Source organism: Malaya genurostris, chromosome 3, assembly GCF_030247185.1.
Source record: "Malaya genurostris strain Urasoe2022 chromosome 3, Malgen_1.1, whole genome shotgun sequence".
NCBI lineage: Eukaryota > Metazoa > Arthropoda > Insecta > Diptera > Culicidae > Malaya > Malaya genurostris.
This window is the reverse complement of record NC_080572.1, coordinates 95,516,822-95,542,508: the sequence shown is the minus strand read 5'-3', so window position 1 is coordinate 95,542,508 and position 25,687 is coordinate 95,516,822. Positions and strand designations below refer to the sequence as shown.

The 25,687-nt window shown below is 36.6% G+C and overlaps 2 protein-coding genes across 3 annotated transcripts; one reads left to right on the top strand and one right to left on the bottom strand.

Annotated features, from left to right (window-relative positions):
• Window positions 1-483: 483 nt before the first annotated feature.
• LOC131438391 (uncharacterized) lies at window positions 484-14,187 on the top strand. Of its 2 annotated transcripts, XM_058608405.1 has the most exons (5): window positions 484-568; window positions 633-794; window positions 12,984-13,578; window positions 13,639-13,987; window positions 14,050-14,187. In XM_058608405.1, exons 2-5 carry the CDS (start codon window positions 710-712, stop codon window positions 14,185-14,187), a joined length of 1,167 nt encoding a protein of 388 aa, XP_058464388.1. In that variant the 5' UTR covers window positions 484-568; window positions 633-709. The 2 variants fall into 2 exon arrangements, with proteins under 2 accessions (XP_058464388.1, XP_058464387.1); XM_058608404.1 differs by having other exon boundaries at window positions 492-794.
• LOC131438383 (insulin-degrading enzyme) lies at window positions 14,020-25,129 on the bottom strand. The gene is made up of 8 exons (XM_058608388.1): window positions 24,918-25,129; window positions 23,119-24,673; window positions 22,698-23,048; window positions 22,396-22,627; window positions 22,130-22,336; window positions 21,779-22,071; window positions 21,507-21,716; window positions 14,020-14,831 (listed from the first exon to the last, which is right to left on the bottom strand). Exons 1-8 carry the CDS (start codon window positions 24,983-24,985, stop codon window positions 14,583-14,585), a joined length of 3,165 nt encoding a protein of 1,054 aa, XP_058464371.1. The 5' UTR covers window positions 24,986-25,129; the 3' UTR covers window positions 14,020-14,582.
• Between the last annotated feature and the right edge of the window lie 558 nt (window positions 25,130-25,687).

Here is a 25,687-nt window from a genome sequence, read left to right as displayed (position 1 = left end):
AGTTTCCTCAGGTTCATAACAACCAAAACATAACATAAAATTTGTGTGATATTATTCATAATAATTATATGGAATCTTAGAATTCATCAAACGCATAATTTTTCGATTCCTTGAATTGATTTCTAAGACGCATTTGGTCAAATAAATGGTACTTCATGGATTGATTTCATATATCTATTCAAAGTTTGAATTTATACTATAATTATGTTAAAACTAGTACGCTCAAGTCATATAACATATTTGACTTTTTCTAATGGGATATGAATTACTAATTGATTTATGTAGTAAAATAAAAACTAAATAATTGTTCTATAATTTTTAATAATTAGTATCGCTAGTGAATAAAATTGAAATTTTTGCTGTAATTATGAACACTTCAAGTGTCGAAATTTAATCTAAACTAACACCATGCTTGAAACAATCGACATCGCTTGAAGATACAATTGAACCCAAAAATAAATTTCTGAGCTCAGTTCTAGTTCTACTACCCAACAGTGAGGAGGTCGGTTTCAAATCGCACACAACGGGAAAGAAAGAATCGTGTTTTCATTCAATTACAAAGTTCAACGTAAATCACTTCACGAAGAAAGCTTTAAGTCATTTCGTAATTTGAATACTTATCGTGTTTCTAGCTCCATTAGCAGGAGAATTGCATAAAGCTTGTTCAAAACGCAAATCAAACGCACATACCCAGGCAGGGGTCAAGATCATGACCATCGTGAAAACCCAAATAGTGTCATTTGTTCTGCTGTTTTTGTTTGCACTCACCTGTGTTTCCGGTGCAGACCTTCAAGGTAGGGAAGAACCGCGTGAATAATTCCGCGAAAATGAAACCGGTTTATTATATTGAGTATGTAATTTAATTGCGCAACCGCATTCAATAAAGACTCCGAAATATAAATGATTATTATGAGAATTGCAAAAATATGATGTCGGCACTTAGAATTGGCCCCACTAGTAAACATATGTTTGTATCAAGTTACTCGTTGATATTTTTAGATTGAAGAAGGAAAGTGAAATTGATGCACACTTCATGGTTTTGAACTGATCATTTTTTATATCGAACGCGTTGAAATTTTTTATCCAATTAGTAAACCGATAGAACTTAGTGCGCGTGTTAATTAATTTTTCATATGGCAATATTTGTGGTTGAGTTTACTATTGGTAGAACAAATTTCGAAATTCTGATATTGTAATAAATTTGCAAAAAAAAACAAAAAGTCAAGATAAAAACATTTCTGTCAAAATAAATGGGCTAGTCCATTAATCGTCGACATAGTATTGTGTACCCGTGCATCTTAGATTTACATGAAACCCCAGAATATGATAATCTGAAACAAACTAAGCTGTTTAGTGTACTTTTGAATGGACGAAGTTATTCCACTGAGTTTTGGCGCGCGATTCAAATTTCGAATAAAAGAAAAACAAAACAAGATAAACATTTTATTCCGACTTTTTGCCTTTCTCGTATAGAAAGGCTATGCAATCACTGTGAAATAAAACTTTCCAACCGAGTTACATATACCATTTGATTCAGCTCGATGAACTGAGCAAATGTATGTGAGTAAATGACAAAAAATGTCACTCAATTATCTCGAAGATGGCTGAACCGATTTTCACAAACATAGGCTCAAATGAAATGAATTTCATGCGGATGCACTTTAACAGTTCGGCTGAAAAGTTCGTATCGTTTAATAGAAACGCACATTTTTTTTGCCAAAATTCGTTTTTATTATTCAACATAATTGCCATCAGAGGCGATACAGCGATTATAGCGATCTTCCAACTTTTCGATACCATTTTTGTAGTACGATTTGTCCTTTGCCTCAAAATAGGCCTCAGTTTCAGCGATTACCTCTTCATTGCTTCTAAATTTTTTACCAGCGAGGATTCTCTTGAGGTCTGAGAACAGGAAAAAGTCACTGGGGGCCAAATCTGGAGAATACGGTGGATTAGGGAGCAATTCGAAGCCCAATTCGTTCAATTTCAGCATGGTTTTCATCGACTTGTGACACGGTGCATTGTCTGGATGAAACAAAACTTTTTTCTTCTTCAAATCACGCCGTTTTTTTTAAATTTCGTTCTTCAAACGCTCTAATAACGCTATATAATAGTCACTGTTGATGGTTTTTCCCTTTTCAAGGTAGTCGATGAAAATTATACCATGCGAATACCAAAATACAGACGCCATAACCTTACCGGCCGATTGTTGAGTCTTTCCACGCTTTGGGTTCGATTCATCGCGTGCAGTCCACTCAGCTGACTGTCGATTGGACTCCGGAGTGAAGTGATGGAGCCATGTTTTGTCCATTGTTATATATCAACGAAAAAAATCGGTTTTATTTCGATATAACAGCTCCAAACACTGCTCAGAATCATCAATTCGTTGTTGTTTTCGATCGATTGTGACCTCACGCGGCACCCATTTTGCACAAAGCTCATATCCAAATATTCGTGAATAATATGTCCAACACGTTCCTTTGATATCTTTAGGGTGTCAGCTATCTCGATCAACTTCACTTTACGGTCATTAAAAATCATTTTGTGGATTTTTTTCACGTTTTCATCGGTAACAGCCTCTTTTGGACGTCCACTGCGTTCATCGTCTTCGGTGCTCATATGACCAGTACGAAATTTTGCAAACCAAATTGTTGCTTCGCCCGATGCAGAGTCTGGATAACACTCATCAAGCCATTTTTTTGGTATCGGCGGCACTTTTTTTCATCAAAAAGTAGTGTTTCATCAACACACGAAATTCCTTTTTTCCATTTTTTTCACAATAACAAAAGTAGCTTCACTCAAAATGCAATATCTCACAAACTAATAATCAGACAGCTGTCAAAATTATACACGTATCTTTTGAAGGTTGGTACTAACTGAAAATGGTATGGATTTAATTCTAGTGTCGCCCTCTCATAGAAACGATACGAACTTTTCAGCCGATCTGTTACGGAATTACAGGGTGATAGCTGAACCGATTTTAATAAACTTAAATCCATTTTAAGTTTTCTTCTGATTCGACTTTTTTTCTACCATAAAATTTTGTGCAGTTTCTTGAAGTTTTTGACTACCACTCTTGGTGCTTCCACAAATGAAAACTCAGGACCAGTACTGCCGAAGTGAGATTGTTTGATTAATTTTGTGATCTGCAAACGAGAATTTAATGACTAAATCCAATGAATTAACTCCATTTTAAACCGACACTTACACAAACACGCCCCTTAAATATTGAATATTATTTCACTCGTTACTCAACAATTTCGGAGCCGGATGTCAAATTCGTACAAAATTCAATAGCAGCCTATGATGCTATAAGATCTATCATTTGAATATAAGTTTGTGAAAATTGGTTAATCAAGTACAAATAATTTTCATTTTGATATGGATAATAACTAACTTATGATTCCGGGACCGGAAGTTGAACCTGAATAAAATTATGAAGAATGCTATGGGAAAGTAGCCATCTCTGAGGAAAGTAAGTGTACCTTTTTATGACGTTTCTTTGCGAATATCACCCTGAAATTTCAAGATAGCATTCAATAGCAGGCTAAGTTATTACGATGCCGTTCATTTGAATCTTTGTGAAAGCCGGTTTTACTATTTCCGAGAAAATCAAGTGCATATCTTTTTCATATACACAGTCATTTTCATGTACATGCATACACACAGGCCCATATACATACACACATACATATACACCTGCATATATTCCACAAGCAAGTATCATAACATTGAGTTACCATTTCTATTCTAATAGTTTCTAACTAAAATTAGTGTGCCAATAGTCATCTCATTAGCAGAGGCACCATGTTATTTTACCGATTACTCGACTTTCGATAAATGAATTGCTATAAAATCGAATACAAAATCTTTTCCTCGTCTCTAAGAAACAATAGAGCATAAAAGTAGTTCGGAAATTGTTCAATACTGCTGTTTTAGCGACGCAAAATGCTCAAAATTTCATGTTACTCTTGAAGTTAATCTATCACTAATGGTTTTTGTATATGAAATGACTAATGGATTTGAAATTAATGGGGGTACCTTTACCTAATTTCTATCTCTTATATTGGTCGATCGTTAGTCCTGAGCTGAAACGGTGGCCTTTATTACCGTTCTTGCATGCACTTACTCTTACATTTCACTGCTGGTGCTATTCGCAAAGGCAATATTCGGAGCGTTGCCCAACTGGAAAGCTAGCAACGAAGGCCATCCCGTTCATACGCACAGAGGTGTAGAGACACAGAGGTGCGAACGCATAGAAGTGTCGAGTCACAGAGATGCCATCGCATAAAGGTGAAAAGACGAAGGAGTGCAAAGGGACAAATGTGCTAAGGCAACCCAGTGCTGATCTACCATTACCAGAATTTGTACGCTGCGTACACTCAGAAAAATATTATAGTAACTGCAACTTATTCCTCATAGTCAATTCAACTATGCACTCAAATAATAGTAATGACCATGATATCAGATTATTTACCATCTGTATTGTAATAACCACTAGAATAAAAAATCTACTACTTGACTATACTATTTGTCTTTATGACATTTCAGGCGTGGTAATTCTGACAATCATTAAAATAGGAACGAAAAAGTCCCAATGACAATTACAAGTAAGGTGAAATTGAGCTTTCGGTCACCATAACGTTGAGAAGTGATATAGTTATGACTACCATAAGAGTAAGTTCTTCTTCAGAATATAATAATGTTACCATGAAAAAGTCAAGTTTGAAAGCACTATACAGATTGTTCATATCAACATAATTTATGTAGAAAGATCATCGTCGTATGGTGTTTTTCAACCGACTATGTATTTTCTTAGTGCGACTATATAAATTGTCAATTAACGATTCTGATTTTTTAGTGTCATATAAGGCAGAGTTGGCGCGAGAAACTGTTTTTATATAATGTTGAATCAGTGTAAAAATGTATTAGGAAAATAAAGCAGGTTTTAATGTATTCTTTTAATTCTTGCATCGTAATTTCCATTAATATAACTTTTGAACATTTTCGCATGGTCGAATGATCTTCACCATTGTCAAATTAACCATAATTTTGTGTTTCGAACGAACTAGAAGTGATATGTCAAAAATACCATAGCACTAGTTCAAACAATAAGTACAATGTAAAAATAAGATGCTTTCACGGTTATGCTAAACATTCCAATTGTAGTAGTTATTCATACCATATACAGTTCAATATTACTATTCTAGAGCCAAAACCATTCATAGTAAAAGTGAGCTTGCATATTGTTAACATCATCTGATTTTATTGTGTGCTGAAAACCACTATACTCGTATGGGTCAACTAACCTCCCATATAGTAGCTGTTACCATCTTATTTTTCTGAGTTTAGGATCGAAAGAGACGATACATATCGCGTGGTACTACACTGCAAGCATCACATTTGATCGCCACCAAGAGCAATAGCACTGTACCTGGGGTCAGGTACAGGCAGCACACCAAGTTCTGTGGTGAACACAACGACAGCAGAGCAACGGATATAGCAGAAAACGATACCAAAAGACTGCCAATTGGAAATCGTTGGGTGAGCTTTACGTCGTTCTTTACGACAGAGGAACAGAGACAACAGCAACAATTAATTTAATTTAATTTTTTTATTTCTCATATAACTATAAATTTTACTATACATAAGTTTTCATTTTGATGCTATTAATTTACAAAAACAAACAGTTATGTAATGGATGATCTCATGGAAGATCATCCGAATCCGATTCTGGATACTAGTAAGAGCTTCAATACTCCAAGGGCTAAACATTATCCAGAGGGTACCACTGGGCCATGGATAGTCTATTTTCGACCCAAAGAAAAGGCATTAAATTTGATGCAAAGTACAAAGGATTTGACATCATATTTCTCTGAAGTTGTAGAAATCTCTAAAATCAATAGACATTAAATTCGAGTTGCAGTTAACGATTTGAAACAGGCAAACGAAATAGTAACCTGTAAATTATTCGTTATTGAATATCGAGTTTACATTCCATCGAAGGAAGTGGAAATTTACGGTGTGGTCACTGAAGCAAGTCTGACAGCCGATGATTTACTTAAAAATGGAGTTGATCGTTTCAAAAACTTCATGCTTGAGAGAGTTAAGGTACTCGAGTGCAAGCAATTGTACTCAGCATTTATTGTTGGTGGAAATAAGTCTTATCGTCCCTCAGATTCGTTTCGAGTAACATTTGCCGGATCTCCGTTGCCTAGTCATGTCTATATCGATAAAATTCGTCTTCCTGGCTTTTTGTACCGCATGCTATGAATTGCACCAACTGTAAAAAAATCGGGCATACAGTTACTTATTGTAAGTCTAAATGTATCAAATGTCAAGGTCCCCATAAAGATAATCTTTGCAATAAAGATATTGAAAAATGTGTTTATTGTGGGGAGAGTCCTCATAATCTCTCAATTTGCGCTGCATTTAAGTTGCATAAAGACAAAATTAAGATTTCTTTAAAAGCACGGCAGAAATGCTTAAAACAATTTTTGATGCCCCCCAATCGAAACAGAAAATCTTGATGCCCCCCAATCGAAACATCAAATCTAGAGCCAGAGGAATCTGACTCTGATGAAAATAGTGGAGGTACATCGTTTGTGATTCCTCAAGGCTCTGTTATGAGGAAGAAGTCCCCCTCCAAATTACCAAAAGAGACACCTAAAATTACACCTTCAAAAAAAGATCCTAAATCTAAAAAGCCAAATTTAAAACTAAAAACTTTGCCTCCTGGTTTGTCAAATTCACAAACCATTCCAGGAACTAGCACAAGAAAAGACAATAATCCAGTGAGCTCCGTTTCACATTCCACAACAGGATTACTGAAGTTTTCAGAAATTGTAGAATAGATTTTCGCAGCATTCAGTATTTCTGAACCTCTAAAGGCCATCATAACGGCATTCCTCCCAATAGCTAGAGTTTTTTTGAAGCAGTTATCAGCTCAATGGCCAATTCCCTCAGGTTTTAAATCATTTGATGGATAATTTATCATCCGCCGCAAATTATTCAATCACTGTCCTGCAGTGGAATTATCGAAGCATCATGCCAAAACTTGATTCTTTTAAAGTTTTGTTGCATAGTCAAAAATGTGATGTATTTGCTTTGTGCGAAACATGGCTTACATCAAACATAGCCTTAAATTTTAATGACTTTAACATTATACGTCTCGATAGAGACTCTCCGTACGGCGGAGTGTTTTTAGAAATTAAGAAATGTTATTCCTTTTATAGATTAAACATTACTTCAATTTCTAGTAAAGAGGACATTTCCATTGCTTCGGTTGGACAAAAACAGCTTAATGAAATGGTCGAAGCTCTTCCTGCTCCACGATTGATTTTGGGAGATTTCAATTCGTACGGAATGGTGTGGGATTCCGTTTACAATGATAACAGATCATTCTTAATATATAATATTTGCGACAATTTCAACATGACAGTATTGAATATGGGTAGCATGACACGGATTCCAAGACCTCCTGCGAGTCCAAGTACATTAGATTTATCTCTTTGCTCGACTTCAATTCGACTAGATTGCACCTGGAAAGTATTTCCTGATTTACACGGTGGCGATTTACCAATCATCGTCTCAATTAGCAGTAACAAAGGCATTGCTAATTCAGTTAATATTCCATATGATTTGACAAACAATATTGACTGGATTAAATTCCAAAGTAATATGTCAAGTATATTCAATTCAATGAAAGAGCTCCCCCCACTTGAAGAATCTGACTTCCTCGTTTGTTCGATTCTGGAGGCAGCAGAACAAGCCCAAACCAAACGATTTCTTGGTCCATCGTCTAACAGAAGGCCTCCAAACCCTTGAAGGGACAAATAGTGCTCAGATTTTAAACACGCGAAACAAAATGCTTTCAAGACGTTTTTAAAACGAGGAGGAGGAACTCCTCAGAATTTTGAAAAATTCTTGGTTTTAGAAATCAAGTACAAGAACATACTTCGGGCCAAGAAATGCAGCTATTGGAGACATTTTGTCGAAGGTTTGTCAAGAGAAACCTCAATGAGCAATCTTTGGAACACGGCCAGACGAATGAGCAATCGTAACGTAGGAAATGAGAGTGAGGAATACTCGAACCGATGATATTTGCTAGGAAAATTTGTCCAGATTATGTTCCTACGCCTCTTTTCAATGATGGAATTTTTCATAGCACTCTTGTCTTGTAACAATAACGCTCCTGAGTTGGACAGAATTAAATTCAACTTGGTGAAGAATCAGCCGATGTCGCAAAAAGACGTTTGTTAGAATTCTTCAACTCAGTTTGGCTTCCGATACTTTAGCCAATCATGGTGCTATTGAGGGTGAAATTTTTGAGAGATCGATTGCTTTCAACGAATTCTATAGCGCGTCTCGCCAAAGAACACTTGCCAGCTGGCAAGCTTCGTGGGGTAAAGATGACCTGGGTCGGTGGATGCACTCAATTATTCCTAAAATATCGACAAAGGTATGGTTCATGGGACTGAATGTGAGTATGGATTTCATTCGTGTGATGTCCAGACTCATGTCCAATCAAATCCTTCGAATTGGACTTTCCGAGACTAATCATTGTGCTTGTGTCGAAGGTTATCGCGAGGTTATTGATCATGTCGTTTGGACATGCGTGGAGTATCGTGATGTCAGATCTCAACTAATAAATTCCTTGCGTATCCGAGCTAGACTATTAAATGTCCCAGTTCGCGACATTCTTGCTTGTCGTGACCTTCCTTACATGAACCTTCTTTATTATTTAATTAAGTCCATAGGAGTTCCAATTTCAATTTTATTTTATGTTAGACTTCTTTCTCTTCCATGAGCTCAACCAATAGCCAGCTATATAATATTGAATAATAGTGTTGAACTAATACAAACAAACCTAAAATAGTTATAAGATCATGTACAAAATAAAGGTTTTTTATTTAATATAATTTTTAATAGCGAATCGCTTGATAAAAATAATGTTTAGATTAACTACTAATATGATATTCGGAATGTATTAAGTTTAAAGTACTATGTATTGTGGATTGCCTATGAAATAAACGTACATATTTAAAAAAATAACATGTTGGACGTAAATTTTACTTAAGTTATTTTATTTTGTTCTTGATTTGGCTTCTTCGAACTATCGAATGTTTCCAAACCTTTAGTCATCGCTGAGAATCCAATGAAAATTTCGTTTTGGAATTTTAGACCGCTACTTCCGGAACCTGAAACCGAAACCAGTATAGCCAAAGTAAGTTTGTTTGGCCATCAACTAATCTGACCTACAAATTCAGAAGATGTTTTCCGTTCTCCACGAATAGGAGTATAGGAGCTAATTCAAACTAATTCTTTGCGTGCTACTCACGAATGATCTATGCACTAAAGAAATGGACATTTAAAAAGTCACCAATTTTATTTACACACTCAATAAGCTTTTATTTACATGCTCAAATAGCTGACGTGCCGAACGTAAACGTACTTCGGCATATGCTGGCCGATTCAGGTGTTGGTCATTTAGGGGCTAACCTTTTTTGTGCATAGGACACATAACCGTTTTGTAAACTTTATGTTTCGTCTTCGACTCGTCAGTAGATAACAGTTTATGTTGAACTGACTGACAACTTGTCACTAGAAATAGTAGGTGTCATTTCCTGGAATGTCGGTTTTTCGAGTAACTTTAGTCGTCCGGAAAGTAACTTCAGTCATCCAGCAATGTCCCGCGGTAGTTCTTCGTCATCCACCGGCACTGCGATTTCACGGTCGCTATCTGCTCGTTCCTGTATTCGGGGGGGACCAAGTCTTCTTCCGACAAATGATGTCCTCCATCTTGAGGGTTCAATGAATCAAGAAACTCGTTCCGACTTTGTTATCGAACAGCTTCTTCAACGCGTCATTCTTCTTCTGCTTCTTCGTCATTATCTCCGCCGGACGGCTGCTATTCGCCTTCCGCTCCTAGCTCAGGGATGCCAGGATCTGGTGAACTGTACTCACGGGCACGTTTCCGTCTCGAAAGTGGTCTGCCGTAAACTTTTTTCCACGCATTTCGTAAAACCGTACAACTTCGATTGAACTGACAGCACCCCACAGTGGTTTGAATCGAAAAAACGTGAACTTAATTCTCTAGCTGCTAAACCGTTGATCCGATATACATAGTTCCTTTGGAGAACTCATTCACAAAAATATACCTCGTGATTTGATCACAATAAAAAATATGCAAAGCCTTCTACGATGAAAGTTCATTTCAACAACTTTATTCCCCTAAGAGATAGAAAAATGATGTCTTCTACAAAGTCTTAGAACTTCTAACGAGAAAAAACTTTGTCGAAGAAGCTAAAGGTCTAACGCATGTAGTTTCGGATATATGAAGCATTTTCTTTTGAAACCACTTAAAATCAATTTTTTGTACATAACTGTTTTCGCAATTACTTTCAGTGTCTACTATGTTCTAGACAATTACTAAAAACGTAAAATTACACATTTTTGTTGAAGACTGTGCACGGTTTGGCTTTTTCCCTAAAAAGTTATTTAACATTTAAACTTTTATATACACTAACTTTAACTACTAATAGGAAGCAGGGTCGCAGACCAAATGGCACATACATATACTTTTTGGAAAGTTTAAATCAAGTAATATAAAGTTACGAAGTGTGTAGCGTGGCTTTTTAAAATTTTGTGAATGAGAGAACAAAATATAGAGTACTTTTTTGACCATTTTCTTAGGAAAAACCTACATTAATAAAATTGTTTATCTTCATACCACGCGTTATTGGTGATATCGTCCGAGTTACCTTTATGCAAAAACTTTTGCAAGAAATTGCAGTTCAGGTATAAAAAATAGAGCATTCGTTTTAACACTTTTTTTTACTAAAACGACTATTTTTGGTTTATCAAAAAGAGCTTTGCAGGAAATGTTAAAACATTGGAATCGGTCGTTAGTGTAGCTTTGGTGCAATGGTGTAATGATTGAATATAATTTCATGATGCATTCTTGTATGCAATTGATCAAACTAAAGAAGCATGTTAACGTGCTCATTCAATTTCGACAAGTTTTACTTATTCTTTAAATAGAATATTCCTTATCCGTTCATTTAATTCCAATCCAATTTATTTAAAGGATGACATCTTACACTATTACCAGTACGCCCAAAAACATCGTTTAAATTTAAGTCTTCTGAGATTAATTTTTGTGTGTTGAAATGTGTAAGTGTAGCCTGCTTGAAAGGCTGAAATTTTGTAAAATCATGTCGTTCTACGAAATACGTTCTAATGAATTAAGCCATACACGTCTGAACAGCTATAATAATTTTATATTGTTAGTTATATTGTATGCTTTCAATATTTTATTGAACAACTGGAAGTCTTATTCTTATATTTGGAAGCAACCACATACATTAAAATTTGGTTTCAAATCAATGACCGTGTTCTCCAATTTTTTTTATTATCAGTGTTAAACTTATAATTTCAGTTGTTTTAGTGTACGTGATAAATTCGAAAAAAGTACTGTTACTCTCATCACGACATATTTGTTTTTATTTAAACTTGTCAAAATCCCATGTCAACTGGCCCGTCGGAATATGATTTAACATTTTGTAAGCCATCGAGAAAAAGAGATATTATTTGGCTCAAGTGGTAAGAGTCAGTTAGACAACCACATGACACTGAATTTCCAACATTTATGAGCAATTCCAGAAATAAATAGCAGATAAACTGGCAGAATCGACTTTCTCCGAATCGGATGAAACATTGTACACCTCTTTATTATGGAAATCTCTTCTTCCTGATAAAGGAACCTTTTCAACTCAATATTAATTTTTAGAATGTTGAAATTTGCAACCGTAACTAACCACTTCAAACATCTTTTTCCGTTATCTACTCATCAATCCTTTCCCGAAAATACCCACATTGTAAAGGTTTTTAAGGAATATCGACAAACCGGAAGTCGGCATCTTGGACCGACCCCAAACATCATTTTCTTGCACTTATCCACATTCATTACACAAAACTTTTTTTACGAACTACCTCCATTTACGAGCTCCCATTTAGTTCGTTTACACCTAAACTGCAATTTCTTGCAAAAGTTTTTGCATAAAGGTAACTCGGTCGATATCACCAATAACGCGTGATATGAAGATAAACAATTTTATTAATGTAGGTTTTTCCTAAGAAAATGGTCAAAAAAGCACTCTATATTTTGTTCTCTCATTCACCCAATTTAAGAAGGCCACACTACACACTTCGTAACTTTATATTACTTGGTTTAAACTTTTCAAAAAGTATATGTATGTGCCATTTGGTCTGCGACCCTGCTTTCTATTAGTAGTTAAAGTTAGTGTATATAAAAGTTTAAATGTTAAATAACTTTTTAGGGAAAAAGCCAAACCGTGCACAGTCTTCAACAAAAATGTGTAATTTTACGTTTTTAGTAATTGTCTAGAACATAGTAGACACTGAAAGTAATTGCGAAAACAGTTATGTACAAAAAATTGATTTTAAGTGGTTTCAAAAGAAAATGCTTCATATATCCGAAACTACATGCGTTAGACCTTTAGCTTCTTCGACAAAGTTTTTTCTCGTTAGAAGTTCTAAGACTTTGTAGAAGACATCATTTTTCTATCTCTTAGGGGAATAAAGTTGTTGAAACAAACTTTCATCGTAGTAGGCTTTGCACATTTTTTATTGTGATCAAATCACGAGGTATATTTTTGTGAATGAGTTCTCCAAAGGAACTATGTATATCGGATCAACGGTTTAGCAGCTAGAGAATTAAGTTCACGTTTTTGTCGATTCAAACCACTGTGCACCCGAGTGAAAAGAAACATGCCACCCATTTCTAAGGTATCCGGAGAGCAATTCTCTTGGAGAAAAAAATTACATCACTTAGATTAATCGAAAGAGGGGGAGGGGGCGGTTATAACCTTTTAAAAACAAAAAAATACATTTCGATAGTGAATTCAATGATGATCTTGCATTAACCTAAACCTAATGACCCCAACTCTACTGTTTCACAGTCACCAACGCAACAAAGATAGATGACGGAACACCAGAGTCTCCTTACGAAACACAAACTGCTCAATGTACGATCACTTCCGGAGAGGTAGAAGCTAGTGCTCAAGCAACAATCAGTAAAACGTTAGTTGGTGTGTGCGGTACGGATGAAATGTTAACTGCGTTCCGCACCTTAGAAGCAAAACTTTTACTGGAATTGTCGAATCTCCGAGTAATGATACGTGATCCAAATTTTAATCCACCACCGCTACAGGCTTCCGAATATAAGTCCATCAAACGGGTTAATAACCAGCTTGGTACTAGCACCGGCACGAAATTAAGTTCTCACGAAGCACCTCGACTGTCGACAACATCCAGCACGACACCGAAGTCAGCAGGCGGTGATGTTTACTTCCCGGACGAAGATCATGATGATTCCGGACAAAAGTTCAACAGAGACATGGTTAAAGAAATGCCACAGTCAAATCGTAAACCGGTATCTCCACTTGTTAGAGTAGGAAACGATCAGGAAGATGTTTCAATTAAACAGTCATCAGCCAATTCACACGTGTTGGACTTTAAACCGATTGATAAGCCAATACAGACAAGATTCCTGACGTGAGTACACATCGGATAGGTAGTCTAGTACTGATGACACTATATTCATTCTAATTTCAGAGGAGGACTTCGCGATTACGAGGTGTATAGATTCAACAACACCGTAGTCTCCAGCGGTGACGCCAAAGTGTATAAATATTTTTGGAAAATTGAACATTTTACTGAACGTCTACAATCAAATGTGAGCACCTTATCCAGTCCTGTGTTTGTGATATCAGGGCTCAATCTACGACTAAAGGCTACCCTGAATCACGAGGGAAAAGATAATGTGTACATGCAGCTAGAGCAACTCTCAGCGATGGACGATGAACTTCGGAAGAAACCGAATGTTATCCTACAAGAGGGTTCGCTCTACGGAGGTGTAGAAACCAAAAAATTCCTGCGGCATAAGATCGTTCTTCTGAATCAGGCGCGTTTCGGATTATTACAAAACAGTATCAGTTAGAATATTCTAAAGATTTATTATTCCAGGGTGTGCCATTCAGCGATCTCAACTCTCGTGATTTTTGGAATACCAACACAGGCTTTACCATCCCATACCGGGCTCTCTTAACGAATTCTTACTTAAAGCAAGACAAAATACTTGTTGAAGTCGTCATTTATCTGTAAGAACATTGTGAGTTTTCTGGTTGAATAACATTAGACCTGCGAAAATGTCGTGAATTTAAGTGTGAGGTTGTTCTTTACGTTTACGTGCGCTTGAAAAATAAAAACTTATACTGGTACGTCTTTTATTTTATTAGGTATAACTTGACTAAACCACTATACAATTCATTTTTTCTGGTTTGTATTTTATCGTTAAACTTCACATTGGTGTGAAAATAGTGAATTAGAATATTATTCGTTGACCAAGTACTGATAAATTTCTTGTAAATAAACAATAGCATCACAAAAAAATAAAAATACTCAACAAAATATCTACAGCAAGAGAGTTAACTTCATTCCAAACATTGCTTAAGCGTAATTATGATTCGAATACCGAAAGTTTCCATAAGAAATCATAATTACAGCTTACATTTACTACCCTTCGGTTTGATGTCGATGTACGGTTGCACCATTGGGTACAGTGCTCGGGACGATTTGAAGCTCGCTAAGTCACCCACTTTCACATAGTCCTTGGAACTTGTGTTATCGTTTGTACTACGCTCGGTTACCTCCGGCGGAGCATCTTTATGGCCGGCACCACCTTCGGCAGTGGACACTACATGAATAGACAGCGATCGCCTCGATGGGGCTCCCATGATGATGAATTCCTGCAAAAAAAAAAACAAACATTATAACATCAGTTGGTATCTACAAACTGAATAAAATTAACACTGACTACTGATGGTGTGATTGTCACTACATCGATTATTAATAATAAAAAGTTTTTATTTCCTTTTACTTAAATATTCTTTCCAAATTGGATTTTCCAACATAAACGTGAGGTAATTTTAATTTTTCCTTAAATTTTCGCAAAGTCCAAACCAATTAGAGCAGACCGAAAAAATGGACAATTCATGGTGCTTCAAATAGTTTGGCCCGATCATTAATTAAAAATCGACGGAGTAAAATGTTCATGAACCATTCGTCTATACATTCTGAGTATTGAAACCTTATTTGAGATAATGCTTTACGCTTCATTTTTTTTCATAAATACGTTTGTTTCATAGGCAATATATATATATAAGTTTTTCTTCGCCGTGGTATCCACAATACATAGTACTTTAAACCTAATACATTTCGAATATCATATTAGTATTTTGGTATTCATTAGTTGACTGTTTTTATCAAGCGATTGTGATCTTATAACTATTTCAGGTTTGTTTGTATCAGATCATCACTTTTATTCAATATTATATAGCTGGCTATTGGTTGAACTCATGGAAGAGAAAACAGCCTAACATAAAATAAAATTTAAATTGGAACTCCTATGGACTTAATGAAATGATAAAGAAGTTCCATGTAAGGAAGGTCGCGACAAGCAAGAATGTCGCGAACTGGGACATTGGATAGTCTACCTTGAGTACGCAAAGAATTTATTAGTTGAGATCTGACATCACGATACTCCGCGCATTTCCAAACGACATGATCAATGTCGCGATAGCACAAGCACAATGATTAGTCTCGGAAAGTCCAATTCGAAGGAGATGTGCATCTAACGTGTAGTGATTGGACATGAGTCTGGACATCCCACGATACTCACATCCAGTCCCCTGAACCATGCCTTTGTCGATATTTTAGGAATAATTGAGTGAATCCACCGACCCAGATGTTTGCCAGCTGGCAAGTGTTCTTTGGCAAAACGCGCTATAGAATTCGTTGAAAGCAATCGGTCTCTCATAAGTTTCACTCTCAATAGCACCACGTTTGGCTAAAATATCGGCTCTTTCATTGCCTGGAATGGAACAATGAGCCGGGACCCAAGCTATTGTGATTTGATGATTATTTAATATGTCGCTCAGGTATTGTTCTATTTTGCCCAAGAAAAACGGTTCATTTTTGCGAGCAGCGTTTGAGCGAATGGCTTCAATTGCACTCAGACTATCTGTGAAGAGAAAATAATGGTTTGGAGATAATGTGACGATTACACTCAAACTATAATGAGCTGCTGCTAACTCTGCTATATAAACAGATGCAGGTTCTTGAAGCCGCATTACGCTTCATTGTCAATAAAGTGTGTCACCGATCTAACATAGTACAAAAGAAAATTCAGGAACTTTCCGCACCTCCACTCCCGATGAAAAATGAAAATCTGTACCCGACCTGAAATCGAATTAGCAGTAAAAATTTAGCTCGTACCCAATCAAAACCCGTCGGGTATGGGTTCGGTTCAAGTTTCGGGTACAAATACCCGTAACCCGACCATTTCTATAACGCTTACTAGAACACAGGTTTAAAAGCGGGTACTCAGTGAGTGAACCAAAACTACTCTTCTCCAACAACTGAGAACAGTTGTCAAAAATGTGGAATTTAAAACTATCACTGAGTCAAAATTCAGAATGGAGAAAATAAATGACGTTTTTCATTGAAAAACACTGGTGGCGTGGATTGCTCTGGTTTTGCACTTTCGAGCAGAAATAGTAATGAAATTATCTTGACACTGACTGCACTCAAATAAAAATTCATCAGTCAGTCAATCAGCCTCACAAACCCACACCCACGATGTTATCGGTAGCTGGTGGTTTTTACAACCACTGAACTTCTATGCATTTTTTTCTGAAATAAATATTCATTTTTTCATGGTAAGAATCCTAAAGTTTAAGAAAATCTCCAACCAATATTTAAAATAACAGTTTTCTGGCGTCTAAGTGTGATATGAGTACTGCACTACATTTTATCTATAAATCACGTAACTTTTACTGGATTATGCATTAAACAGTTGCATTAAATAGGGTCTGACTTCAACATCTTAGAGCTAAGGTTGTGTACCGTATTAAATATATTATTTAAAATATAGTAGGATGGAAAATATTCACATAAGGGGCTGTCCATAAAAGACGTCACGCTTTTTCTGACGATTTTTGACTCCCCATCCCCCCTTTGTCACAAATTGTCACAGAAGCAAAGATCCCCCCCCCCTATGTCACATGTCACGAATTCAAAATAAATAAAATTCATCTCAATACATTCTCAATATGTATGACAAACCATACCAATATGAGGGAAAATCGATTTATTACATGCTGTCATTAGATTAAAAAATATAACTAAAACTACAAAATCATCGGAATTATTTAATTAATATCAATTATATAAATTAACAAAAGTATTTGGTTGGAATTGATGAAACATTTAAATCATCTGTTTTATTCCTCCTAGGGGTACACAGATATATTGTTGTTTTAGGTAAAGAATAATATTTCCTTAGTGTAGCGTACAGGGGTGAGAAAATAAAGACCAAAACCTCATCAAAACGAGATCACTGCCGAAGAATCTTTTCAAGATCAGTTGATCAGTGAATTTTGAATCACATCGATCAATATCGGTACTGATCTTCCGTCACACAATGGGTAGTGATTTTGAGCCAAAATGATTCTTGATTTATGTAAGTTCAATCATTGGATGATTAAATAAGCATTGATGTTGGTGGAGGAAAATCACATATGATCAAGATAAGACACGACATGATCAACGTCTGAAATCGTTGATCTCTCGCCCTTTTTCAAATGGAGTACAATTAAATAAACTGCATCAGAAACAGATAAGAGAAATTTTTATGATATACTATTATCAATGCTAGAAAATTAAATTACTGAAAAAATTGTCAGTGCATAACTTAAGTTAAATCATTTGAAGGCATCTTTTTCTTTTTTACTCATATTAGGCTAAATTTATTGATTTCGCTAATTTACTCGCTCCTCCGTGCACTTTTGCTGATCACAACAGAAATGATTTCCTGCATCATTCATTCCCGAATTTACAAGAAGAAGCTTTTACTTCAACAAATACACGTTTTCCTATAGAATGTAATCGTTTATTGTGGAGATTTTTTCAGGAAATAGGGCAAATCAGTTATATAATTAGGTATTTCAAAAATGCGCTAAATGAAAATATTGGACGTCACATTCCAAAAACCTCCCCCCCCCCCTTCCCCCTGTCACAAAAGGTCACATTTTATGAAACACCCCCTCCCCCTTGCGGCGTGACGTCTTTTATGGACTGCCCCTAACTATGATGTGATCATTTTTGCCTTTCTCATATAGAAAGGCTATGCAATCACTGTGAAACCCGACTTTTTAACCGAGCCCCGGAGGGCCAAATGTCGTATACCATTCGACTCAGGTCGACGATCTGAGTAAATGTCTGTGTGTGTATGTGTATGTAACAAAAATATGCTCTCATTTTTTTCAGAGATGGCTGAGCCGATTTTCACAAGTTAAGATTCAAATAAAAGGTCTAATGGTCCCATAACCTGCTATTGAGTTTCATTTGGATCCGACTTCCGGAGTTACATGGTAATATGTGAAAATTAGATAAAAAGTGTGCACTTAATTTCTCTGAAACGGCTCAACCGATTTTCACGAACTAAGATTCAAATGAAAGGTCTTATTGTTTCCTAAAACTTTCTAAAACATTTTATCCGGATCCGACATCCGGCTCCGGAACTAAAATGTGATAAGTGGAAAATTACCAATTTCATTAGTATTTTTCACAAACGATGGTCAAAAATAGGTACAAATTCCATAAAACTGTTAGTTTGTGGGTATGAAAACTTAATTCGGCACTACTGTTTCCCCCCTTTTCCTGTCCCGGAAGCACCAAAAGTGGTTAATAAAAACTCCAAAAATAGAATTCACTTCGATTTCTCTGCGATGTCAAGATTTCCACAAATCTTGATTTGAATTAAAGCGCATATTATCTCTAAACCTACTGTCAAATTTTATCCAGATCCGACCTCCGGTTCCGCAGTTACAGGGTGATGAGTGTCAAAATTTTCAAATCGCCATATAGAATGACAATATGTACAACATCGGTACGCGGTGGAACGGTGGAAGAAGAAAACACAAAACGAACGATGCGTGCATGTCTGCTACTAGTGTGTGCAATTAATAAAAGACGGTGCTGCTGTTCATAAAATTTTTAGCAATTTTATGATAAGTGCGACCGAAAAAATAAGTGAATGAATTGAAGTTTATTTGAAAAAATAGACTTTCACAGCCGGTAGTGCTGTAATACCGCCAATAATAATAATAATAAGAATAAGAATAATAATAATATTAATAATAGTAATAAAAATAATAATAATAATAATAATAATAATAATATTCGTTTGTTAGATTTCGTTTAATTGGTTTAATCGCAATAGAACATGAGATAGTAAGTCTAGATTTAATTAGGTTCAAAACGGTTCCAATGTGTAGGTCATATTTGTTGCTGGCAAACGAACCAACTTCGGCTATTCCGGTCATCTGAATCCGGTTTCGGAAGAATTGGAAATGGTGATTAAAAACTGCAAAAGGGTCTCACTCGCTTTCCTCCAAGATGGCCACATCGATTTTCACAAACTCGGGTGCAAAAAAATGAAAAATTTTACCCGTACCCGATCAAAAACCCGTAGGGTACGGGATCGGGTTGGGTTTCGGGTACAAATACAGATCACAGATCTCACTTCAGTTGGTTAAATAATTCTCGGATTGATTATACAACTGCTTAGAACGTGAATGATTATAGTAATTTGGAGAAATCTTGAGTTTTATTATACACAAATTACGCAACCATTGGAGCTCAACACAACTTTTTCTTCATGTACAGGGTGCGCCATCTGGACAGGACCTGTTTAGATGTAAAATAACTCCGCCATTTTTCAGCCGATTTTGGAAAATGAACAAGATTCATTTAGGGCATACAAAGCCATTTATTGACAATTCACTCAGAATCCATTATTGGGACCTTTCATAAACCACGTAGACCAAAATTTGGAACTTTTTGTTTTTTTGAAAGTTAGTTTAGTTATATGGTTTTTAACTTCGAATGTCGTTCACTGGTGGTGTCACCAATTCTCAGTTATTACAGATACATAAGGGGCAATGAGATACAATGATTCTCAAACGTCTTTACGAGATGAACAATAGGAAACAAAATGGGTTTTTTTTGTGAAGAGAATTAAAGGAACAGTTTTACTGCTAGAAAGGCTCTAGTTCTGCCTCTGAGGTGTATTTTTCGGAAATTTGCACTTCCGCAATGCTAGACACTTACTTTTTTCGAATCTGTCTTGTTTCAGGTAAAGTTAAGCTGATGAAACATTATTCTGGCTTGGTTGACTGACTTCGTAGTTATTTTTATTTGAAAATAAAAAAAATCTGAGACTACGTAGACTTTGCACAAAACACCCACCTCCCCCCTCGTAGACAACCGCAAACTTTCATTAAACTCCCCCCTCCATCCAGACATTCTACATGGCTTATGCATGACCCCATTGATCAAATGACCTCCACTATTACAGATACAAAAAAGGGGCTCTTTTCATTTTTAACATTTTAAAAGGTTCTGTCTAGATTATGCACACTATACACTAGAGTGACGACAGCTGTTCGTTTGAAATGACAGCGTTGTTCCAAATGAGGTAGTTGTTACGAAAATCTACTAAAAAGTTAATTCCATCGTTATGGAAAATCGAAAAAAGACGTAGCAGGAGATTGTCAGCTATCTCGTGAAGATATCAAAAAGAAGTTTATTCATAATTATGCATGAGCACTTGAATATGAAAAAAAATGTTTACAAAATGAGTGACGCGTTTTAGTTCCCGTCTGTTCTTAGTGTCCAGGTTGGCGGTTCAATGCATAGGGGGCTGGTCTAACAAGACAGTTGTCATATGTTCGTGCATCCGACCTGGAAGCATCCTTAGTGTTAGTAGGATCATAGTACCAGAAATGCCATGATTCTGTACGCTATTAATTGGCTGCAAATTCTGTTGCCACTGAAAGGCCAAATTCCATAAAAGGAAAGTAATGCTTAGACTTTGATTTGTTGTCCTTAGATCATCACTGAGACTGAAGCATTTTTCGAGTATAAGGAGAAATCGCGGTATAAAAGTGGTGTAGAAATTTGTAATTGCAATTAATAAAATCGAAATTTAGGAGAAAAGTGTTGATTTCTCTGTCACATTTTGGGGACATTTTGACCGACGCATTACTTTGAATCTCATTGCGTTTTACCTTTGACTCATCAGTGCTTAAAGCAGCTCAAAACTGTCATTGCCATCTAGCAGTTAAATTTAAACCGCTAAGCAGATGCAAAGTTTACACTATTCATGTAATACTTTTCAGATATCGCACCGTGGAATCCATGGCTTGAACGAAAAAAAAGGACAAATGATTTGTCACCGCCGAACAAGTAGGAGTTTCTGGTTCTGGAAAAGCACATATCTATTTTCATTTTCTTCGCGTTTCGCCTTCGGCTCATCAGTACCTAAAGCAGTTCATATCGTTACTTTGGTTTTGTCTTACCTTATAATATTCGATTATCTGTTGTTTTGTCAGTGTCTGCAAAAACGCGACCTCCACCTGTGCTCGATTGAAATGGTACTGCTGAAGAGAGATTTCGTTCAAAAACCGTGTGAATTGAGCCGACAATTTCTTCGGCTTTTCAAGTTTTTGAGCAGCCAACGCATCTTTATGACGTTTAAACTCGTCTTCCGACATATTTTCCAGTTGATCCTGATAATGAAACAGTAGTCTAAATTTTAAAAACAATGAGTATGAGAAAAGAAAGGACATACTATCATTCCATTCAAGAAGTTCTCTATCCTTTCCTCGACGAACGCTGGATGTTTTGCCGATTGTACAATCACTCGTATACCTTGGACACCATTCGACTTCCGAGCACCGCAGAACACAATATAACCCAGTTGCTCTTTAGTACGAAGCTGATTGTAACACGGTTCGCTGAGAATTTGAGCCACCAGATCGATGTAAACGTTCGATTGGTCATCCTGTGTGCCACACTGAAGATAGAGTTCAGCGCAGGAACTCTTGTGGTAGTCGTTGTTAGTTTCGAACAAACATTTTTCGTCTAGAAAATTAGAAAGGAGTCAATCCAACTCATGCTTTAGATACGCGACAGTACCGACCATTATTTAATTTATATTCCCGCTTGTGCATCAACTGCCGTGCTAGCAGTGGCAACACGCTGGCATTGGTATTTTTCAACTTATCCTCGACCTTTTTGGCCATTTCCAGTGCTTTTTCCTTGTTAATATTTCCATGTATGAAACATTCAACGTGCATGCGTGAAAGCAGTTCGTCGATGAATAACCGGAGCTTATCCACAGTGAGCACTGAAACAAACTGGAAAATTTAGACAACTTTATCTCAGTATGAAACCACCGAATCATACATTCCGTAGCATCAATTAACTCTTGCTTAGACCAGGCTTGTTCGCTTAGTAGAAGAGCCAAATAGTATACAGCATGCTGGTATGGTTGCTCAGCATTGTAGTTCTTTAAGTTGCGCACGTACTGCTCTTTCAAAATTTCAAATCGCTTCTCGTCGATTTTGAAATTGTACATATCATTCAAGACCTTTTCCACCAATATATGCTGTTTATGATTATATCCTCCGATCGACACCTGCCAAACCAAAACAAAAAGAAAGATGTTTAAAGCAACTGATTGTTTTCAGTTCAAACTGCTTCCTTACACTGATCCCGTAAGTGGTGTTAGCTACCATTAAACGCAATCCGGCCAGATCAGCCGCATACAGATACTCGTTCAGGTGATCTCTGAATAACTGCACAAACATATGCGTCAGATTGCAGTTCAGCGGATCCGAATAAACGATCGGGCTGCAAAAGTCCAAATTCATCAACGTTTTCGGCTTCAAAAACTCGACGTCCTGCTTAAACCAAACACGAATCATCGGTGTGTTGTGAATTATTATCGGGATGTTCTGAATATCGTCGTCCACCGGTACCAATGTGAAATCGGTTGGAATGAACGGATTGCGCTCTGGAAGATGTAGGTTATCGTTAAGGTCGGGTTTTGCCCAGCTCTGAAAATAAAATCATATTATTTTTTGTCCGAGCTACTGAGAACAAATCTTTCGTGATTTGAAAACTCACCTCCATGACACTTTTGGATAACTTTTCGGTTGAATATTTGGTACCGTACCACTCTTCCTCCTGCTTTGCTCCATCCTCACATTTCTGTCCGACTATTGTGACCCTTGCATTTTGTGGATAGAACTTATTCCATAAATCGACAATCAGTTCTGGTTTCCACTCGGAGATCAGATAGGGTGCCGCTAATACTTCCTCCAAAGGATAGCTTTGCATCGAGTGTACCACATTAGACACCAGCGTAAGAGGATTTTCCTTATCCTTGAAACGGAATTGCATCTCACACAGATTGCAGTATTCTTCGAAAATCCACTTCTGCGGACCGGCCTGTTTCAGCATATTAATGTATTGGAAAATAATCTTCACTATATCATCGATGTGCTCAAATCCATCCTGGGTCAGATCAACCATGACTTCGAAAAATCCAAATCCTCGTCCAATCGTGCTGTACCCACCGACAAGATTATTACACCAACCTTTAGCTTTCAACTCAGACAAGATGCTCCCAGCACCCTCGTGACCAATTAAATGACTAACATAATGTTCCGGTCCAGATTTATAGAACCGTTCAAGGTCTTCTGTTTGAAAAGTTATCGTCAAAGAGCGAGAATCTTTAACTGGCACAACTAGTGTTCTAGTGGCTAGTTGATCCTCACCGAACGGCAGCTCATTCCATCGGGGAGAGGTCACGTTCTTATTCTCAATATCGGAGAACATCTGGACAACCATGGCTTCTAGCTCGTCCAAGGATTCCCTACCAAAAACCGCTAAACTCATGATATTTGCCGAATACCACTTCGAATGAAATTTCATGAGCTCTTCTCTAATATTGATATTACTCAGCTTGGGATCTTCGAGCAGGGTTTTTTTATTACCGGTTCCAAATTTGTTATACGGATGTTTTGGATCACACAATGACTTGTTTACCTGTCGTATCCGCCATACATCCATCGAGAGATTTTTCTCGTGCTCGGAATGAACAGCGTTAATTTCTCTTTCCGTGGCAGACTCAGTGAATAGTGGAGCTATGAAAAATTGCGAAAATCGATCCAAAGCTTCCTGTAATTTCTCCGGAACAACGTCAAAATAATACTTGGTGGTGTCGGCGTAAGTGGCAGCGTTCGATGTGCCCCCGTTGTTGGACAAGAACGACATGTAATCATTTTCGTTGGTATACTTTTTCGTTCCAAGGAATAACATGTGCTCGCAGAAATGGGCCAATCCCGGTATTTCGTCCGGATCACTTAAATGTCCCACTTCAACCGATAACGCAGCAGCAGATTTATCGGTGATAGGATCCGAAATCAGCAGGACCTTCAATCCATTTTCCAGTTGCAAACCACGATAGTTTCGATTGTCCTGTTGTGATTTGGTAATATTGTCGAACCGAGTCAGCTTCCCAACATCAACCGACACCGTTGATGTGGCTACCTTTGGTAACAGTACATTAAGTGCTAATCCAGTCTCCATGACGTTTGCGGATTTATGATTGCTACTAGCTCTACCAGCACTAGAACTATGCACAAATCTATTTGATAGTCGAATGAGTATTGAGCTCCTGAAATTGTAGGAAAATATACATTTAAATTATTACAAGGTACCAAAAGTTCTAGTATATTGATTCTTTTTAGTTTGCAAATGTACACAGCTGGTGAAATTGATAATTGATATAATATTTGTCGATAACATGTAACCGAAGTAAGAATTTTTATTGCATATTTGGCACATTTAGTTCGAGCATGTACAGTCAAATTTCGTGACCCCAAGCAAGAATTGAAAATATTACATTGCAATTTCCATACCTAGATATATTGAATGAACTTCTCTCACGCACGCTCCATGAGATTCTCCGACAAACTTGATGATACATGAAACTTTATTAATAGAATGATTGTAGGTATGTAACAGAAAAGGGAAGTCGAAAAATACGGAATTTTCAAAAAGTATTGTTTTGAAATACACACTCCAATTTTTCGGTTCCCAATATGATGACGACGGGCATTAATCAGATGACAATGACATTACAAGGGTTGCCATCAGAGATGCCATTTATACAGATTTATCTGTATTATACAGATTTTTACATGCACATACAGATTTTATACAGAATACAGATTTTGTACAGATTTCGTATGTTTAATACAGATTTATGCAGATTTTTTAAAAAGTTCTTAGTTTTTATTTGGCCTAAGCCATAATTAAAGATTCAGTAATAGAGATGAGATAAAAGTTTCGTAACCAAAGAACTAAATTTGATTTAATTACTAAGTTGCGGAAATTGAAAATGTCTTTTTCTTCAAGAAATAATCGAGTTTTTCAAAAACGATTAACTTCTGCGTTTAGGGTTCCCAAGTATACTTATTTTTCATCGACAGTTACAATTCGCACTGGGTTTTTCGCATGTTCATTCTGTTTGTGTGAAACCCATTTACAAACCATTTTAAATTTTTCCCAAGGCTTTTAGACTATCAGAAATTAAATTGAAATGTTCGGCCATAATTTATTTTATTTTTGTATCATTTTAGTCCAATAATAATTGTAGCTCCTCATCTACATACAGTTGTGGTCGAAT